Genomic DNA, 21,187 nt, shown 5'->3' with positions numbered 1-21,187 from the left:
TAAACTACCAAATAAGGCAATTAAATCAACTTAAAGGTATGTTTTACGGGACCAAGCTTACGTTTTGAGTAGGTTTGTATGGAAGTCTACAAACATGAGAACAAATCCAAGACGCTAAAAAGGAAGTCTAAGCCTGGGAAATTGAAGGGTCTCAGCGTCAAACATGCAATTAAAATCAACACCCTTCCACTTTTCTGCATCGACTGCAAATCAGAACCAACGATCATAAGTTGGTTCCCCATCAGGGCTAGAAGACCTTTGACCCCAATACCAGTGATGACAGTCATCTGTTTCGATGGGCTCATAGGTTCGTCCAGTCTGCAAGATGTACTGCGAGGACTCGCTGACTTTGTGCTGCTCAAGGTGCTTTACAACGAGTGCATGTCAGGTGGCAATGGCAGTAAGTAGTCAACATCCATTTCTCATGGGCACAATTCTTATTTGAACACTGTCGAGGCGTCTGTTTGGGTTCCATTATGCCATTAAAGCTGTAGGTTTACTATTTCTTCCACCATCTAGTGAAGGATTCCATTGTGCATCCTTTCAAATCAAAAGCTGCCAAAAGTTAATGTGACCTTGACAACTCTTGGCACATTCAGCATCCACAAGTCTTCTTTATTGCCTTTCAGTTTACTATAAAGCCTTCAAATTAAGGATTTTTTTGCTAAATACCAACCCATGGTTAGAACGCTTTGGTGCCAGGAGGAATACTATGGCTTCAGTACTAATCGAGTTAAGCAAGGCTAAGTGACGGTATTAGCAATCATTATATGTCCTTGGCAATCTGGTTTTAAGTCCTGTGAAATTACGTACCCAAGCGGTTCATCCATAAACTACTTAATAATTAAGTAGTTGCCCCACGGACTACGCAGTCCAGTCAAGTGATTAATTGCCTTAGTGCAAAATAGCGATGCACTTTGAAATTCGATTGATTAAAATGTGAACTTAACAGCTGTCAAAGTAATCAACGTCAACCTTCAATAATGCCAAACCCTCCTATTGACTAATGCTGTGGGAGAAAATTTTCCATATCATTGTCACGGTTGTTGCCATGGCAGTAAAAAAACACGTCTTGAGAGGTCAAGGCACAGCTGTGTGGCGAGAACAGAATGCAACTAACCCGTGTTAGTACTAGATGCGTGGCAGGGCACATGCGACGCCAAATTTTATCCCAATAGGCCTCCAACTGAAGTGTTACATCAAAATTTCGTATTTTGAGGATCCAAGTGTGGCCTTCTAGTATCCACTAAACGATGAATTCGAGATTTTCAAGTTGGTGTGCATTGACATCGCACCGTCTGCAAAACGAACTGCACTGGAGATGGACCCATTTAATGGGGAAGCACTAAAGGCTGGAGGGTGTTTGAAAGAGAGTATTTATCGTGTATCCATCACTTTATTTAAGGGGTCTACTCAAAATCAAAAGCTGTTCTTCAGAAGTTTATTCATTTCAATCAAATACAGCGTTTTTTGTTTGCTAGGTCTTGAACCGAATTCCGATCTGAGGCTGCCAACCTAAGTCGACTTACTGTTATAAGTAGTAGGCATTTAAACAATCGACGACGTATCTCGTTTTTCTGTTGTGCTAGCTTGCTTCAGTCCATTGACGATGCAGAGGTGTCTCTATAAGAGCTATTCATTGTACCCTGACTTTTCCCAATTAAAAGCAATGCAAAGACACAAACAAGAACGCCTTCCTTGTTCGGCATTACCTATTCACTCCAAGCAAACCTTAGAAGCGTTGACAAGTTGTGCCGACTATTTGTCGGGATGTTTTATTTACGAGCGATGCTGTTGTATAAGTGTCCTGGAACAAATTGTGAATCACCGTGGAAGCATGGAGTTAAAAAGAAATGCGAGAAAGTGGTCACGAGAGCCTGTGACTACCCTCTGGCGCTTGTGCGGCACTCTTTTCAAAGTGTTTACGCAGGTAACACTGATTCTGGACCTGTCTTTAAGCCTCCGAGACTAATTATTCTATCACCTCACTAACGCTGTTTGCGTAAAAATTTCTCATTTATTCATTTTAGAGAAAAAAGTCAGGTTTTTAAACATCACCACCTCTGTTTGGAGTAGAAACCTCCCTAATGCAGATGTTCATCAAGTGATAAATACAGATGATAAGATGATGTTTAAGTTACGGGCAATTGCGTCTATCTGTGAAACCAAGCTAGGGGCATAAGCAGAACTCCAAAACGCCAAAAACGAGATCTAAGCCACAACAAATAAAGTGTCTCTGCATTTGAATGCAAAATTAAAACAAACACAGCTCTTTTGCATAGATAACTTCCCAAAAACAGGTTTCAAAGTCAATCATCTCGCTGTGATAGGCCAGAGAAAGTGACACATTTATTCATAGTTAAAACGTTAAGACTTTCGATTCCATTGCCAGTGATAACTCTTGTCTATTTAGATGGAATCGCAGTTTATCAACTTTGTTACCTACATTGGGAGGATTCGACGATGGTGCAGTGTTCAACTCTGGATGGCGTTTCACAACCCAGTCGCAAATGAGGGAATCACTTGCTATCAGGCAGACTCCACTCAACAAATGTATAAGCAAGGCTAGCTCCATAGTACTAATTTTATTCCAGCACTGCTTGAATCCCATCCAGACATGGGAGACGAGAAGCGAAAAGGAGGAGGAGGTGTTATTCATTCCCCCACTCTCCCACGTCCGCATATAATACTACAGCCCTCTTGCAATGACTGAAACGTCTGTGTAGTTGAACCTATAAAAAGGAATCAACAATCATGCAGTTACCAGAGGAACTAGCGATCACACGCGGCAGCGTTAACTGGTAGGAAGATGCAAAATCCCATAAAAATATCCACATCGAATCAGTCAGTAACCGATGGCGACTTGTCACACCAAGTGACTCCAAAGTGTGCCTTCAATGGAGGAGAATCTTGCAAAGTGGGAAGTCCATTCTTTGGGCTTTCTTGGCTTGACGTAAAACGGCACTAACCGTTATCCGTTTCATGGTGTACGAGGACAAATCTTTCGACTGAGCATTTCCAGATTTGTCAGGGAATGTAATGAACAGCTCGAATGAGATTTTGAGGAGAAATATCCTAAACAATTGTGACACCAGATGTTTATCGTTGTTAAAGTGGCCGCCAAAACCCACAAAACTAACTGGTATACTACTTAGTGGAAAAGGCTGTCAACAGAACGCGACTGATTGACATTGTCAGGCGTCAATAATGTCTATCATTGTGGCACCTTTGCTAACCACTCGGTAGTGTCTTAACCTTATGCCCACGTTCTTTAATTGCGTAGACATGCCTCTCAAGTGCGCTGCATGTGATGAATCAGTATCTGAGAGATTCCTGGTAGAAAATGGGTTTGCGCCTAAGATTCCTCCAAATTTCAGATATGTGCTTGTTTCCTTGTGAAAAGTTGAATTTAGGCCTACTTGCATTGGAACGGCAAAATGCCAAGTTTGACCTCTAATACCATCCTGTTAATCCAACAACACCCATAAGCTGATATTGCACACTGTATAACTTGTGCGTTGGAGTAACCTAAATGAGAGAAATTGCCACATTATTTCCACTGCCCGCAACTAGCTCCGAGAGAATTCTAACTGTACCTGGATCTCGGCTAGAAGGTAGCATCGTCATGTTGATTACGAAGTAACGTCGGAGGCCCTAAGGTGGGGATAGAGATGCCTGACCCGGATTAAGCGCTGGGATGAGTGTATAAACGTAGCAGGCCACCTTGTTGATAAAATAATTGGGGCCTTTACTCCTTTACAAATTTAATATTCCTGTTTGATCGGAAAACCTCCATGCATGGCACTTTCGCCCTTTTTCATTTTCTTTCAGTAGAAATACGAAACTACATGCTATGGGGTGATGAACTTCTCTCATGGGCTCTCCAATAAACTTGGTACGGAGAATTCACCGTGTGATTAAGCTTCAAAGAGTGTGTCCGTGTAAAATGCACGAGAATTCCCGCGCAGAAACACGGCGTCGGCCACCAACAGTGACCTCCTAACGCGACGTCTGGCTTGGTCCACATGTCCTTTCCGATAATTGGGATTACTTACTTTCCAAAGCCACCTGAATTTCACTAAATTCATTCAAACGGAAGAAATCATGGACAAATAGACTTTACCACTGAAGACCAAATTACAGCCCTGACAGAAGTGTTCAAACCGCTTTTTACTGGCCCACTTATTCACTAATCGTCTTTACCTAGGCTTGGATTTGCCTAACCCTAACAGCTAATCTGGGCGACACATCTTATGTGCTGCTTTGTTGTTTTTTTTTGTTCTTGGAAGCTGTTGTCAAGTTCAGGAGGTAATTAGACAATTTCAGCGTTTCAAACGGCGTCGATGTGCCGATGCACTATAGAAAAGATATTCAGACCCTCATTTACTAGGTAATAGCGCAGAAGAAGGGCTATAAAATAAGTAGACCTATTTATTTAGGGCGGAGATAGAGAAAAAATCCATTTACCCTAACACCAAAAAGAGCACAGCTATGTAGGGCGTTAACTTCTCCGCCCATAACGCAAGGCGCGAAGCGCTAGCCCAAAAGTGGCATAGACTCATCGGTTCGCCCAATCAGACGCTTCATTCTCTCATTGGTCGCTTCCAGCCAATTATCTTTCAGAAGGGGGGTGCAGTGATTCATTCATTAGCCAATAAGGAATTAGAGTATGGACAGTGGACACACCAGAAGAAAGCATAAAGATAAGCCATCCATGCAGTTCCCGAAGTTCGTAGTTGCCAGTTTCGCGTTCGGGCGTTTCCGCCTTGGATTATTTTATTTTTTCACTACATTCCTTTATTCATTACTAATGTTCAATGGATTGTAAACCATCCCTCGCCTCCCCATCAGGGCTGGATGCAACAGCAGAATCCGTCATTTCGGATACTACCCACGTCCCCCGAATTCAGGAGAACGGGGAATCAAGTGGGTGTTTTTCATTTACTACATCCTTGTCTTGAATTAATGATACAATGTGTTCTCGCATCGTTATTAATGTCCTATCAAACCACTGTTTTCAAAAGTATTTGATAAATGCCTTCTTTTTCGGACACATTTTGGTCACTCAGTGTAGACTGCTAACCAAGTATTTGCAGACAAGTTGCTTGCATTGAGACTGACTTGGCAGTCTCGTAATTCTTGTGCATGTAGAAGGCGCTACTGTGCTGGCGTATCTGGAGAGGAAAAAAGCGTCGACCACCGCTGTTGCTGTGTGGAATTTGCTTTACTGTCTACCCCACTTGCAGATGTTTCGCTGGCATTCATAAGACAGCAAACAGTGACCAAATGTGTCCTCTTTCCTGATCATGCACACCAATTTGTTGGAGATGCACACTAGCCGAAGTGACTTATTTGGGAATTAACAACTTCATAGCTTTTTGAGTGTGCGTTTCCTGGTTAGCTCACGTAAAGTAAATATCTGATGAAAGGCATGGACGAATTTTCTGACCGATATCTGTTAGGAAGGTGTGCATACTGCCGACGGGTTCGACACGTTGAGAGCAGTTGGTTTCATGAGCCATGGGATTAGGAAGCTATTATTCATTATATTTTTTTACTCTGAGGTCAGTTTTGAGTTATTAACCATAAATTTACTTGAAAACAAAGATGGGGCCGCGAGCAACTTTCCCAACCCAGCAGAAGCTGATCAGTCAATTCTTTCAAATGGGACTTTCCCGTCAACCGTAAGTACTCGGAATTACTGTATTGCAGTCGTGCCAACATCCGTGGCTTATCGTGGTTAACAATAATAATTGCTTTGAATAGCGACCGGATAACTTGCTGCCCTATGCGGCTACCGGTGCGCTTCCTGGAGGAGACGTGGAAGCAGCCGGATTGGTGCCTCGATCTAACGGTCATGCGCCGCCACCGTTCCCGACTCCAAGCCCCGGTGCAGTCACTCTTGGCGGTCTGGATGTGGCACAACTCGCGGGTCTTTACCAACAGATTATGGATCCCGTGACGTTAACTAATTTCATAATGAATTCTACCGCAGCCGCCACCGCTCCTGCCAATAATGGCCAGAGTCATTACCTGCCCTCGATGTACTCTGTAAGCACATCCATTGACGACATTCACTTGTTCCGGGAGTAAATGCGAAGGATGTCTTACCAAAACGGGTCATTGCCGACCCGAATGGTTCTGTAGGTTTTATGCATTTATGTGCACCCACCTATTCTACCACTTTAGAATTCCACAACGGTTGCACAGATCCAGCCTGTTCAACAACAGGTTGAGAATGCCTGTTCACCCATATTGACGATTCCATCTGAAACCTCTTCGATCACAACTCCATCGCCGGCTGCGGTGATTCTTCCCTCAGTATGGCAAAATCAAGCTCCTACGATAAACGGTAATGCCGGACCGTCCAGCACCAGTGCGGTTGCGGCGCTTGGCGCATTTTACGAGGCCATGAGAAATCAGCCTATGGTGGTACAACCCACCGCCTTTCCGCAACCATCAGCATCTCCCGGAGGTTTCCATTTTGATCCGGCTGCAGCACAAGCCTTGGCGCTTATAATGGCGCAGCAAAACTCACAGCAACTCCTGCTGCAGCAACAACAGCAGCAACAGTTCTCCGCAAATTTAGTTCAGAATCCCCATTTTTCCCCAAATGGGGTTATGCTATCCACATTACCAGGCATTACTCCTAACGGCGCAGGTAGGTAGTCGTTCAGTATCCCTACTGTGGAAGTGCTGCCTCTTATCCATCGCCATGCTTTGCTTTCAGTTGCTCGACCATCCGCGCTCAGCTATCCGCAGTTTGGATTGAGTGGGTTTTTACCTTTTTTCCCTTCCATTTGCCCCCTTTGAAATAAGTTCTTAATGAATTGTGTCCCTTTTGCCTCCAGGTGCAGCGGGTATTCAAAACCTCGCCCAAGTGTTGGCAGCTCCTCTTCACCAACGACCGGTTGGGCGTGAGCAAATGCCAACTGGCCCTGAAGGCAGCAATTTGTTCATTTATCACCTCCCGCAAGAGTATGGCGATATGGACCTGGTGAATCTGTTTTCGTCGTTTGGACAAGTGATAAGTGCGAAAGTGTTTGTGGATAGGGGAACAAACCAAAGCAAATGCTTTGGTACGTCCTTGTGCCATATTTGGCACTTGTTAACTTCTTGCCCCACCGTTGATGGTTGATCAAAGGGGGTTTTTTTTTCCTAGGCTTTGTGAGCTACGATAACCCTGTTAGTGCCCAGCGAGCAATCGCTGAGATGAATGGTTATTCAGTGGGTCCGAAGCGATTGAAGGTTCAGTTAAAACGTCCCAGAGGTGAGTTTGGTGTGTAGCCAATCCCGTTAGGATTATTTGAACTACTTTTTATGATTATGGTTGCTCGGAGTGCCAATTTGTTAAACAAACTTTCCTCTTTCGTTTTATCTAGCCCCAAATCAACAGTAATGCCAACTCCACCTTATTTATTCCGATTTATTACCGCAACTTTTTTTACCGAAAGAACTGTTGCTTTTAAAAGTGGAGACATAACTACCTCGTAATGACAATGATTTTATAAGTCCATGAGTGAGTGATCTGTTACACCCATAGGCTCTCGTTCTCAGTGTCATTTCTCCGTGTGTTTGTGTGCGTGTGTGTGTGTGTGTGGCTTTCTGCCTATTGTCAGCGTAAACATTCTATCCTCCTCCAATCTCCCATTGTGTTGCACGGCTATCGTTTCTTTTTGTGATTTATATAAGATTTTGCTCATTTGCTTGCCCTCCATCCTTGTGTGTGTGTGTGTGTACGGCTCCTCCTTTCCGTTGTGGGGATTACTCCTGACGAAGAGATAAAAGTCACTGACGCCCTCGTCTTCCCTCTCGGATATCGATGCGTGTCTGTGTGTGCTTTCTTGTTCCTCTCTCCTAATTCTGATCGCACTATTCTGCATGGCAATTCTGTCATAGGTATACGTTGCGTATCGCTATTGCCTGTCCCTTATAATTCGGGTTTCTTCCTCTGTTTTAGGTACTTCCCGACCCTACTAACCAATGCTCAATTTTATATAAGATATCATTTGTATTTTGTCTATGCGAAATAATTTAACCAATTTAATGACTAACTGCGCGGACGCATGTAACAGCGAGTTAAGCAAAATAAACCTTTTTTGACACCACTTTTGATGACGCTTCATTGATGACCTTATTGGGGTTGAGATAGAGGCAGAAGAGGAGGAGGAGGAGGAGGAGGGATGTGGGTGACATTGATTAGCGGTCATATGCATTTAATTTTTTCCAAGTGAAGCCTCTATCGAAGGAGGGCGTGGGCTGCTAATGTCTATAAAGTAGCTCAAGGTCGTCGTCGTGATCGCGGTGGAAGCGTGGGAATGGGGAGACGGTTCGACTGATCGATAAGTCCCGCCTTGTGGGTGCACAGCGTGGTTACGCGAGTCTGGTGGGTCCTAGTTTGTGCCATAGGCTGCCTTAAGGGCTATCACTGTTCTTTCCTCAACCTCCAAGCTAGCGGAGTTTGGAGACTAGTGTGACCGTGGAGAAGGCCGTCTCGTCCTTGAGATCCCAGTTCTCGGGATCTAACCCTTCCGCCTTTTGCAGTGTCGGTTTGCTCTCGATCAAGCTGTCTGGGTCCTCTTAGTCTACTGTATCTTGTGGAGCCCGCTTAAAACTACCACCTGTAAAGTGGAATACCCGTACAACCATTGGAGAGTGTTTACTCGTTACTGGGTTCCGTTTCCACGGTACCACTACTGCGCCTGATTGCAGGCTCATTAAGAGACTGATTCCCTGATCTTTCTACTCGTGCTTGCAAGTCGGTCATTCCGTTTTTTCTCAAATTTCGGATCCACTACGTGGGTTCTCTACTTGCACATACTGCGCTTGGTACGGAGTACCATACACACAAGTGTATGTGGTTAGCGTGTACATATTTACCGTCTCTCTCGATGGCCGTTTGTTCGGTGTTGATATTGTATAAAAGGTGTGGAGTACGTCCCTTTAACAAATTCGTGACTCACATGGCTATGTCAATGACCCGATTTAACCCCTAGTGTTTACTTTTGGGTCTCATTTCACTCCGCATGTGTCAACAGCGTTTGTACATTGTTTTAAAGACCAGTAAATCGTGATATATGATAATGAACCGGTTGGTACTTCCCGGTTTAGTCTCGGTACATGAAGTCCTCAAACTAGGACGCTTACCGGTCTTCAAGGTACCGCAACTCACGTATGAGCGCCTGGATATCAGTGGAAGCTGGCGTGTCTCGTCCCCTAATGCAGCTGTTAGAGGCTTTATCGGCATAAATAAAAGATGGAGACAATTAATCATCCACCACTCCAGGGTTTTTTGTTCTCACCTTGGATGTAGAAAGGGTTCGTTTAATTCTCACACAGCATGTCATCATCTTGACACCCTGATGGGCACGGGGAGAGAACTGTGTGGATGACTAGCGAATGGAAAGATTGGGCAAGTCCCGAACAAGCGATTCCCTCCTCTACCGGGCTTCATAGGCCAAACCCGACGCAAAGTCAATTAATCCTGTCCAAAATAGGAAACGGAATGGGTGGCCATTGACTGCAGCTCGGCTCCTTTTTCCCTCCATGCTCTGTGTTTGTCTAATAAATGGGACAGCATTGCAACATTGTCGCCATGGCATGTACTTACGTTGGGAGCTCTTTTTCCTACGAAATTACTAATGGGTCCCTCAGCTACAGACACGAAATGCACATATTTGTTGCGTTTACTTATTGTTTTCTTTAAAAACTAGCACAAATGCGAACACACACGAACATTTTATGCATAAACGAGGGAGAAAGGGAATTTTCTTATCCCTGGGGAATTTTGGCAATGTGCTTTGGAGAATGAGAAACTTCTTTATTCCAAAAGCCTGCATTCCATCTTTTCCCCCCTTCGTTGTGGTGCATACTTCCTTCCCCATTGAACCCATTCCAATTCTCCTCTTAAAAGTTCCTATCTCACACTAACCGACTGATTCGGTACTACAATAAAGCTGATTGATGCTATTCTAGAGGCAAAGAGGCAAGGTTTAAATATTTTTTTCTTTTAAAAATGTGAGCCAGATGGGCATAGTTTTACCTGCCTCAAAACTTACACATGTGGACACTATTTAACACCCGAGATATCGTTTTCACGTCGACCGCCTGAATTCTCGCACTCCTTAAACAGGCGTCCATGTGCGTGACCTTCTTCCTTCATTCATCCATTCATTTACATGCCACATTTTTTCTCACGGCCAGATGAAATTTGTTCATCTGGACTAAAAGGTGGAGGAGGCTGTTGCATTCTCCGTATTTAGTCCAGATTTTGTTTACAATATCCCTCGTGTAAGTTACTATTGCCAGACCTAAAGATGGCTGCATCTATGGACGTGGATTCTGCATGCAATCTGCAGTTTTTTTTCATCCCCTCCTCTAATTTATAAAGGATTAATCTGTCGGCCAGTTCATTTAGCCTCGTCTTTGTGGGAATGCTAGTTGTGAGTCATGGAGAAGACCTCCCGAATTTGTAAGGATGAAAGTCGTGTAGCGGAGGAAAAGGCAACTCCACCTCCCCTTTACTACATGTACATATGTCACTGACTCGTACTGCATTTCATCTTCCTCTTGCAGTCAAATCGGAGGTAACATTTGTTTATTTCAACTTTATTTCCGGCAATATCACTTCATAAAGGTCAACTGACTTTTAATGTCAGTAAATGTAGAGAATTTTGTACTCCAACTGCCCATCGGAGCTGTAGAATGGAAGAAGGGAACGGGTACCAGCGCTCACACTCGGTATAATTTGAACATGTAAACATCAAGTAAATTCACTTATGCACAGACCCATTTACAGAAATAGATTCTTGTAAGTTCTGTGAGAAGTTTTGGAAACAGGAATCGGAAGCGTTTCATTACTGCCATTAGAGCAACTTGCTGTGAAATTGCCTCTCTGCTCTGGTGGATAATTTACCAAATCCAGGGAAAGAGGAGGTGGGATATGATATTTGACCTATGAGGCCCAATTTTATTCCATACTCTTTACGGATCAAGTGAAAATAGAAGCCTAAAAATGCCGCCTTTCCCTTTGTGGATGCTCCTATTTACCCATCACAACTTTCTCGGGCTCCGAAGTCTCCGAGTTCACGGTTGGCGAGGACAAATTTTCCTCTCCTAGTAAAACAAACCTAGGTCCCCCTCATTCTATGATTTATTTGACCTCTCTAGAGGGGGGAATGGTGATGTTGGGGGAAAGGGGAGGACGACTAATTGGGTAGGCAATTTACCACTGTTCTATAATTTTCCTTTGATTGCAATGAACCGACCTTACATTTATTACTCAGGTCAGATTGACGTTGCTCTTTTACGAGGGGAAGTTAATCAACTGCTTTAGCGGCAATCGAGCGTCTCTCGACTCTTGAAGGGCCAAAAGTTTATCAGTCATCCAATTCACTCATTGTCTATCCATCGATTGGATGGCATCGTTATTTCCACAAGAGCCCGTCACAGTTTCTTGTTGAAACGTAAAATGCATGCAATTGTTTATAGGCATGCATAATAAAGCATGGGTGAAAGTGTGTCATCCTGCCGGTTCGCTACTCTTTGTTGTGCTCGCTAGCTTTATGTTCTTTCCAACCTAAGCCTCCAGCTTGCAACGGCAGGTGAACCTGATAGATGTGATTTGGGGGGCTAGGGGCTGGCTTTACGAACTGAAGTTAACTCCATTTTTACAATATCCCCAGAATGTAAGATTGTAGCACATACTGTCCGGCAAACTGGTCAAAGATGGATGGAACATCTACGAGAAAGCTCTCTTCTTGATTAGAATAGATTTAAATTAAAAATTAATGTGTTGGAAGAAAGCGTTTAGTCAAGCTTAACTTGGTGAGTGATGGAACCATTCCTCTACACCTAAATCAGCCAACCAAATCGTGTAAGCAACTAAGCAAGTGGGTGCCGCCCAAATTTCATATATAAACAGATGACGGTAAGCTCCCTCACCTCCCTCTCGTGAGTTCTAAAAAGGCAATATTGTCAGTTCTAAAACACCTCAGGAGAATAAACAAGTTTTGCATTTGACCCCTGAGCTATCCAAACGGTCATATCATTGGCTGTCTCAAGACGATCTACTCAGTACTCGAGGCGATAAAAGTCAAGATAACACGATGATTTGTCAAAAATGACTTCTCCTTTGGAGACAAAGAGGTCCAGCCAATCAGTGAGGAGATAGGAAAACTTAGGATTTCACTACTCAAAGAGCCATAAACATAATCCCGATATTTGCATTTTAGGATGTGATGGGTGAGAAGAGAGGAAGGACGAAAAGCCTCTCCAATTGCATTCTCATCTTTAGTTATTTTAAGTGATAATTACCATTTCTTGGAGTTGGCTTTAGAAAACTCAATGATTACAAGGGAAAGAGGCAGTAACGAAGATCCCTTCCACCTCACAGTGCCTCTAACTGATAAGATAGGCATTTCAACTAAAGGAAGAGGCTTTCATGGTCTCCTAATGTCAGTTAGGTTCCATAAGGTCCAAGTGATGATTAGCACCCTTTCTTGGCATTGAAATCGGGCGGCAAATGCACGACCACGTGCGAAATAGACAGTAGACAGTAGGAAAATAAAAGGAGTTCCTTTTTTTCTAGGCGTTCAGGGGCCAGGCATCTTCGTAAAGTAAAAATTGCAGTTATCGTTTATCACCTTGGGAAAAGGGATTTTGCTTTTGAAGGAGTTTTTCACATAAAACTACAAAATCTATTTGGAGCGCCTCATGTGTTCCCTGAGGGTAAGCAGTATTGGCAAGCTACTTAGAATTAGTTCCAACTGGCACGGATGGTTTTGGTAAGCACATTGAGCTTGATAAAGTAGGACGGGCAGCACTGTCATGACGTGCCGTCGTGGAGTTCAAACAAATGCGGGACATGACCTCATGACCCCCACAACTAATTTTATCGTTCAGTTAGGCGGCATTTTGAAATGGTCACTCTCTCAGAGTACATTCACAGGCATATTTTGTTCTACGATGCAGGGAAAAAAAAGCTCTGAAATCGAAAGTACATCAGGTAGGACATTCCATGCATTGTTGCGAACCACGAAATGGGTAGCTTGAACCCTCGGGAACATTGCCTACACTTCACATTTCTTTCCAATGCAGTCAAAATTAACTAAGCGCGATTTTAGGCTTTTTTTGGTATGTAAATAGCATATATCTTCAGACACTTCGTTGTCTACATTTTTTTTGGCTGGATAATCAAAGCATGAAGCTTTAAAAGGCCTTTTGAGGATGGGACTTTACCAGGCGCTTCAATCAGGAGCAGCCTACGCCAATGTTTTAGCCTGAAGCTTTGCAAAATCTACTCCCGTGCTGATTGCGTGGTCGTCTTAGGATCCTGAACCCCACTGGTGTGGCTACTACTTCACATGAATCAAAAAGCTCCTTCAGCTATCGTAATGGTTTCTCCTCGACTTTCTTGATATTTTTATAGGGGAAGCTTTATATTTACTTCCAGGACGGTGAATAAATAGGATATTTCCTCCCTATCGAGGGGCGATCTCTACTGAGTGTGCCCATTTCTTACTTAAAATGGTGCATTTGACAGTCTAAAATGCTGCTCTATCATCACTGATGAATATATCAAGCCTTATGGATTGACATGGATGGGTAGACATGACCACTGAATCACAAATGTCGATGGAAGAGGCTTTTCCTAATTTATCTTAGCTTAGTTTATGTATTACCAGGCATTGGGTGTAAATTGTCGCCCTAACATGGACCTCCAGGTGGTTGTGAAAGCAGATGTGATTTTATTGCGCTCCGTGTGAAAGTCAAGTCACATTTCGCGGGTCGGTGGTGGCACCCTATGACCCGAGCTAAGTCTTCATACATGCAAACCCGCAAATCACGCACGCAAACGTGTTGATATGCCGAGCGAGAGATCACACACAATGTGGCCATACAAATTAGTGATTAGCATATTGCATGACTTAGTTATTTTGGGTATACTATACAGTCAAGACATTCTCCGCTCTGCCTATTTACCACGATGTTGGGGCACCCGAATTCAGGGGGACAATCCAATCTGTCATAAAATGGAGTGCTGCTTTTTAATGGAACGTAGGTCGGTGGGGATACGGCAGCAACAACATGAGGCACATGTAGCGTCTAAATGATTCATTTCTGGTGCTGTTTTTTTCTCCATTCCGCTGGTACCTCCGCCCACTTCACTGAGGCGTAGGCACTTGCCATGGAGCATGCAATCTCCGTTTAAGTGGATAATTCAGTAGTAGCAATTAAGTAGTATCCAGGATTCTGGTATCCACTTTTGGAAAAATAAGGCCTAAAGTATCACATAGGAGGTAGTTTTGTTTCCTCAAGCCGTAGCTATCAATTCGGTTTCGCCTAAACCCACCACATTTGTGTGCCGTAAAATAAACCGCACATCCACACACACACGCACTCACCGTTTGACAAATGCTGGTTTGTGGGAAGTCAAGACAGCGACGGAGAAGTGAAATTTAAGGCCACGTCGCCCCCACTATGCCTCGGTGGGTTTGGACCACCGATCTCCCATTGACTGCCCCCAATCCGCACCTCACCTAAGCCCTATCCCTTGCAGTCCTACCCGCAGCCCTCACTCCCACCCCTCCAACCAGACACACGAAACCAACAGCATTGCCATCAGGGTCGCCAACTTCGCTGTTGTTAAAGCGATTTATATCTACCTTCGGTTGGTCAGGTGAATAAACCCATAGTTTTTATATGTGGTTATGTTTACATCCAAAATGGCGAATACTAAGTTTGTAGAATCCCACTGCCTCACTTTCTGGTAGAGAAATTGAGAAAATCAGTAGAAATGTGAGAACAGGCTACGTGTCTCTCCCTCTATGCAGGTTTTTTCCTACGGAACAAAGTGTAGCGCTAACCAAGGTAGCCCTGAATACTCGCCAGACAATTTCCTTTTGAGTGGAGTCAAATGGCGTCCACTCTCAGTGCAATGATCCCATTGATTCAAAAGTACTTTCCCCAGTTTTTGCCTACTAAGTATGTTGGAAAAGTGGAATGCACACAATTAATCGCCGAGGCGGAGGAGGGAGGATTATGCAGAAACCTGTTTTCGTGCAGATGGTAAATGTCAATAAGAAATGGGTTCTTCTAATACAAACTATTTATTATTAGCTAAATGCATTCATTACATCGCCATAAATTTGGGCTCCCTTGGAGAAATTTCGAGCCCTAGGAGTATAATCGACTTTTCAGTTTGGATTGCATCTTTTTCATTCTCATTTATGTATAAAGTTTCAGTAAAAGTTTTTCCCATTCTTCATGTAAATTATCAGTACATTTTCTATTAATAAGAGCAGTGTGAGTGATCCATTCACTCTCTCCAACAGTCTCCAGTGTATTGCGTCCATCGCCTTGTCGTAGGCCCTGGTTACGCTACCTCAAGTTGGACTTTGAAACTATTCTCATGCATTATTCAATTGTAGTTTAAAAAGTTACTCAACTATAAGACATTTGCCAAAACTATACCTCGTAAATAAGCCACTTTGGGCAGTTTGGACGTCTTCAATCAATTTTCAAGGATTTCCATTGATAAGGAAAAAGGAAAAAAAATATTTAAGCACATTTTTTTGTATTAGGAATGTTTTAAATTTACAGATGGAGATAATGTCATCCCCACATGACATCTACGGGTCAAGAATTATCGATTTTTCTCGCCGTCCAAAAAAGTATTGCTATGTGATGGCCTTTTAGGCCTCAATGGTTGTTGGCTTGCGACTTCATTGCGGAGGGTGACTCATCAACACCCTCCAAAATGCATAATAAATTAGGTCATAGAATAAGTAATTATGATTATACTGGACGTGATTCATCCCCTTGAAATGCTAGTTGTTGAATTAGACTGTAGGTCGATTACGTCCACTGCTGAATAGGCTCGTTTAGTACACTCACCCTGTCCCTTGCCACGGTAAGGCCGTACCACAGGACATGATGGCAGATGGGGTAGGCTGGTTGAGCCGGTCGTCAAGGTCCCAAGTGCGTAAGTGCGCCCATGAGGGTCTGTGCGCTCTACTCCGGCTACTAAGGCGTTTGGAGTCTATCCTATGGGGGTTCACGTGTCGCCGAGATTGCAAGCGTGCCAGGTGGGATGCGTCCTTCACCGGTAACGTGGCTGGATGAGTCATCTCTATGTACGCATGGACGGGTGGATGGATGGGAGGAGGGACAGACACACACACGTACGCACGCACGCATGCACGCGTGACGCATCTACTCGTCAGCCGTCGACGTGCGTGTATGCTCTTGCAGCTACGGCCAGGCAGATGCGAGCGAGAGAGGACGTGGCTGGCTGTCCGAGGAACAAAGGCGGTGGGAGATTTGTGAAATCGCCTGTAGGTGCCATATGTCCACAAGAGATCTTCTTCGACCCTCATTTATTATACAAATACACTCCACTTATTTCATGTCCATTACCAAAGGTAATTAGTCAAAAAGACCTGACTTTTATGCTAATGATGCAGCTCTAAATGTGTACTACAAAGGAAATGCGAGAAGCTACCCTTTTATGAGCAAGTTAAATGTCCGAAAGGAATGAAAATTGTATCTAATCTTTTACTACCACAATTTACTGACAGTAAGGTCTTAGGACGTACGTATTCGTGCTCTACTCTCATCAAACGCAACCTAAATCGCTTGGAAAAATCAACTTGTTTTTTGCTTCCATTTTGGATTAAATTCACAGACTTTTTGCTAGCAAAAACTTGACAAGCTTGGCTTAAGTCAATGCTAAATGAATTTAATTCAGCGGCAGAAAGTCGACTTTTTACATTGCCTATTGTTAAAAATGTAGGGGACTTTAATGGTCTAATAGAGAATAAACTTTACCCACTTAATTGCCAAATTACCCCTAGATTCCGCCTCCTCATAACCTAATACCTCTAAATAGCCAAAAAATAAGATCGAAAGGTGTCAACTCCTTGGGTAGTGAGGCGACCATTGCTGGACCCTCTTGAAGGGGCCAGGTAAGTGTTTGAATTAATAGGAGGTTAATTAGGCATATAGGGCAAAGCCTCATCAAGGCAACAAGAGTTGGTTGCCGTGTTATTATGGCATCAAGACCATTCTTTGTACCTAATTAGCCAGCAGCTCGGTTAGACTTTTAAAGCGATTTTGTGCCTAAGGGAAAATCACAAAAAGGGTAAAAAAGAGTAATGTTTAGCTTGATGCAAGTAGGAATACGGTTTAACTCTTACTTAGCTGATGACACAAAATCATGATCAAAATTCCGAGCGGTGATAGACAAGTAATAACTGGGATACTCGAATATAACTACTAGTTGAATTACCTATTTGGGGATTGGCATTCTGAAATCAGGCATATTTGATTATTGACCAAAAGGGAATAATTAGGTGAAGATGCCATCTGTCGGACTAGGGCTACATGGGTTGAGAATTCGACCTAGTTCAGGAGTGTCTTGACGAGCTGACCTTGCTAGCATTAGTCACGCGATTTTGAATATGACCGAGGAGCGAGTGGTGACTCATACTACCACTCGCACACACACACCTGGACGCACATTCACAGGACACGGATAAAATGTGAGCAGGTTGTTTTTCGCGCGTAGAAAATGTTAGCATATAGGCATGGAGCACAGTGATTTGAGAAGACGATGAATTTGAACGAAAAAAGAAATCAAAATCGAATAATTGACTTATTAAAGAGCTTTAAAAACAACTTTGTTTTTAGGTTTTGAGGTATTAGTAAATCCTTGATGGGTCAGGAAAAAAGAAAACGGATGTATGGGGTTGAGTGCATTAGCAACTGGTAAATAGGGCTCTAAAGCCATTTTGCATTAGAATTTTTAAGCTAAAATCGACATACAGAACAAAAACAAATTTATTTTGCACTATGAAAAAATGGAAGCAACTGTCGAGAATGAATAATATCTGTTGATTTTATACAACTCTTCCATCACGTAAATGGAGAAAGTTTTAAAAAATGTGTTTAAAAATAATACAACAATTTTATTTTATCTTACTTAGTTTGCAATTGTTGCGATCAATTTTCGTGTTTGTTTGTATCATTGTATTGTATGTCAACCATATAAAGGTCGTGGTCTCTATTCTTGAATTAGGCCTTAGATACTTGCTTAGTCTCCAAAAATATAGAAACGTCGTCTTGGTCTTACTAACTGGTTTACTGTCTTGCAGGCTCAAGCTTCTACAGTAAACCAATGTAACAGTTAAGAAAACCAGATGATGTAATGTAGTATTCTGATGAGTTCAACTTTAACTACACTAGCATCCGTTACCGGGTGAAATGGCTTGTGCCTATTTCATACTAGCATATTCTGGTGTGTGCTTTTGCAATGCTCACCAGATGGCTATGGTATAACCACCACCTTGCACAATGTCAAGTTTTGTTTGATTGCCTCATTATTGGTCAAGAGCTCCTCCAAAGTGCTATATGAGATCTTGTCCCCGTATGGATATAAATTTATTTGTGCCAAGTTCTTAAATTTATGATCCTTCACTCATCTTCCGGGTTACTATATCCTATTGTAGTGAAGTCAAATTAGTGCACTACTACGTGTTTTGATAGGCCCGAAATCTTATTATTTTATTTTGGATTTGTTTTATTAAAATATAAGTCCCAAATTCCGAAGATATCAGGTACTCCAGCTTAATTAAGGGGATATAATTTTCTCAGCCTATTTTGGGAATTTGACGAGTGATTAGAGCAGTTGGTATTTTAGAAATGATATTTTAAACTGAAATATTTACTCGTCAAGTTTTTAGATCCGGTTTTTTATAAATGTTAAATAGAAGTCTTGTCGAGCGATCGATATCATCCTGGTATGCATAAACATGCAATAGTTAACCACGATTCTCCCCTAACTACCTTTTGATCAACCCTTAAGTCCATTTAAAATAATTGGTATTTAAAATGTGAATTTCTTCTGAAATTCAACTTTTATAAACAACCCTTTATTTGTTTATCAAATCAAAAAGGAAATATACTCTCCTTTTGATTTTTTGTCTATATTTACACGCTCTGCCAATAAAATAGTTTATGCTGTTGACATTTTTTGTCCATTTTAAGATTATGAAAAACACCATTAATCTTGGTGCAGAAGAAGCTGAAGCGATTGATGCATATATTCTCTATTACAGGTAGGATTACTACAAAGATTCCCTACTAAGGTTATCACAGAATTGTAGGTGATGATGACAATGGCCATACCTTTACACCTGCCCAATACGAAGCCTATAAGAAACGCGTGTTTCCCATGGTAACCGCAGTTAAAACAATTGAAGGAATGCTTTAGAGACTGAATAATAGAATCTACGTATCTTGGGTCAATCCTAAGGGTGTGGACTGTTTCCTAACTGGCCCGGAGACCCAATGTTTCTGCACGCATCGTTACAGACAGCATCAAACCGACTTTGCCACGATTCCCCCTGAGAGGCCCATTCCACAGCCCTGTTCCAAATGCAAATGCAAGTCCTATCACATGATGCCAAAGAGTGTGGGCGGTGCTCCTCGTTGTCACTGCAAACACGAGGCAACCGACCACAATGTGGTGAGTCAGTAGGACGGGACATACCACTTCTGTCAAGAGCTGTATTTGATAATTTCAGTGCATTTACATGCTACTAAGTAGATGAGAAGTAGCATACCATTCATCGACGGTGCCAAAAGGTGAAAGGGCATCCTAACGTACACCCTAATATAATATTGCAATTCTCGAAAAAATATCGCCCTTAAAATTTGTTTTAGTGTTTTAAAACTGCAGACTTTGCTAGTGTAAATTTATTGTATACTTGAGGCTACTTTTTTTCGTTGTCGGTCAAAATATGAAATGAGGGAAAACTGGATTCATGAGAACAGAATTGCGAGCACTAAATGAGAAATGATTGATAAAAAAGACAAATTTTTCAATTTTAGGTCACACCCTATGTATGTTCTCGTCCAAATTGCAAGTGCACCGGGTTCAAGACAAGTGTCACCTGTGATTGTGGTTTTCCAGCGTATAAGCACACTGATGTCGTGAGTTAGGAGAATGTATCAGCACATTAAATACTGATAAATTATCCAAACCCCCGGTTTTCACAAAAGCGCTAGAGATTTATAAAAAGGACCCTACGAACCAAGGGACAAGCCGCATTTGCACTGGGCTAGGAGGGGGTGGGAGTTGGGGCTGATGACAGTCCCTGAAAAGAAAGTAGTTTAAAAATGAGTCATCAGACACATCAAACCGCTTAAATTGGACTTGGCAAGGAAGTGTTGATGTAAATTCGGTCAGAATTAAAAATAACGAACACTCTTATGTGACTGAGAAGTTATTGCTGTAAACCGCGGGTACAGTAGGCAATCAACACGACATTTTTTATTGTATCCTCTACTGCTTTCCTTGATTAATCCTGATGGGTGTAGTTCCAAGATGCCTGCTTCACAAGCTGAGGCCGCATGAGGTCTTCATCAAATCTGTTGTAGAGCAATTGAGAGAGTACGCAAAAGTTAAATATCTAGTCTAAATTTGGAAATCTTCGGATTAACAAATAAGGGAGCCTCAGGTAGATCTGCTTATTTTCAGTCGTCAGGGTAAGTAATTTTATCGGATAAGTGTAGACCTGAAAAGTTAAGAAAAGAGTAGGTCTAAACTCAGTATACACACCGAAAATCACATACAGAAGAGTCCTAGACGTCGTATGTTATAAAAAGGAAAAAAAAGTGTGTCTCCTCTATCCCTTGCCAAACAGTCCGAGACAGCAGAGGAGAGGAAGGCGCGCGATCGTCCAATCGGTCAACCGTGTGTGTTTCAGGCCATGGGTGGATTAACGGGTTTCAGCTCTCTCCTACCCGGTATGGCGCGGATGGATGCCAGTGGGGTGGGTGGAAGTCTGACCGAGGCTGAGTTGGACGCTCCCATTACAGCCAATGATCATCCCTTCCTCCGTGCACATGCCGCCCACCTGGGACCTTACCAACACCCCCAGAACCGTCTCGAGGGCAATGCTCAACTGAGTAATTGCGTTCTTTCCTGCTAGGTTAGAGTTAGTGCTTGAGGCATGCAATTTGTCAAAAAGAGGCACATTGTGTTCTGATGAAGTATTTGTTGTGACTTAAGAATGACTTAATTGTATCGGTCAGAAAAGTGAATGTTTCTCATCTAAATCCTCACGTCAAACGGGGAAAAAGATGGTATGTTAGGCGTTGAATTATCTTACTCGAAAGGAAT

The 21,187-nt window shown here is 42.7% G+C and overlaps 2 protein-coding genes across 2 annotated transcripts; both read left to right on the top strand. All coding sequences in view use genetic code 11, as the record gives it.

Annotated features, from left to right (window-relative positions):
• Positions 1-276: 276 nt before the first annotated feature.
• On the top strand, positions 277-7,287 carry EGR_06196 (CUG-BP- and ETR-3-like factor 2; the record flags this gene model as incomplete). The annotated part of the gene is made up of 8 exons (XM_024495445.1): positions 277-400; positions 4,852-4,926; positions 5,608-5,684; positions 5,767-6,051; positions 6,190-6,661; positions 6,731-6,772; positions 6,852-7,079; positions 7,163-7,287. The coding sequence occupies 8 exons, from the start codon at positions 277-279 to the stop codon at positions 7,285-7,287; spliced, it is 1,428 nt and encodes a 475-aa protein (XP_024350173.1).
• A 12,175-nt stretch (positions 7,288-19,462) lies between these two features.
• On the top strand, positions 19,463-20,996 carry EGR_06195 (hypothetical protein; the record flags this gene model as incomplete). Its single annotated transcript, XM_024495444.1, has 2 exons — positions 19,463-19,528; positions 20,709-20,996. The coding sequence occupies 2 exons, from the start codon at positions 19,463-19,465 to the stop codon at positions 20,994-20,996; spliced, it is 354 nt and encodes a 117-aa protein (XP_024350172.1).
• Positions 20,997-21,187: the final 191 nt, after the last annotated feature.

This window comes from Echinococcus granulosus (assembly GCF_000524195.1).
Source record: "Echinococcus granulosus chromosome Unknown EG_S00052, whole genome shotgun sequence".
Classification (NCBI taxonomy): domain Eukaryota; kingdom Metazoa; phylum Platyhelminthes; class Cestoda; order Cyclophyllidea; family Taeniidae; genus Echinococcus; species Echinococcus granulosus.
Note: the sequence above shows the minus strand (reverse complement) of the source record. Positions and strands in the feature narration are given on the sequence as shown.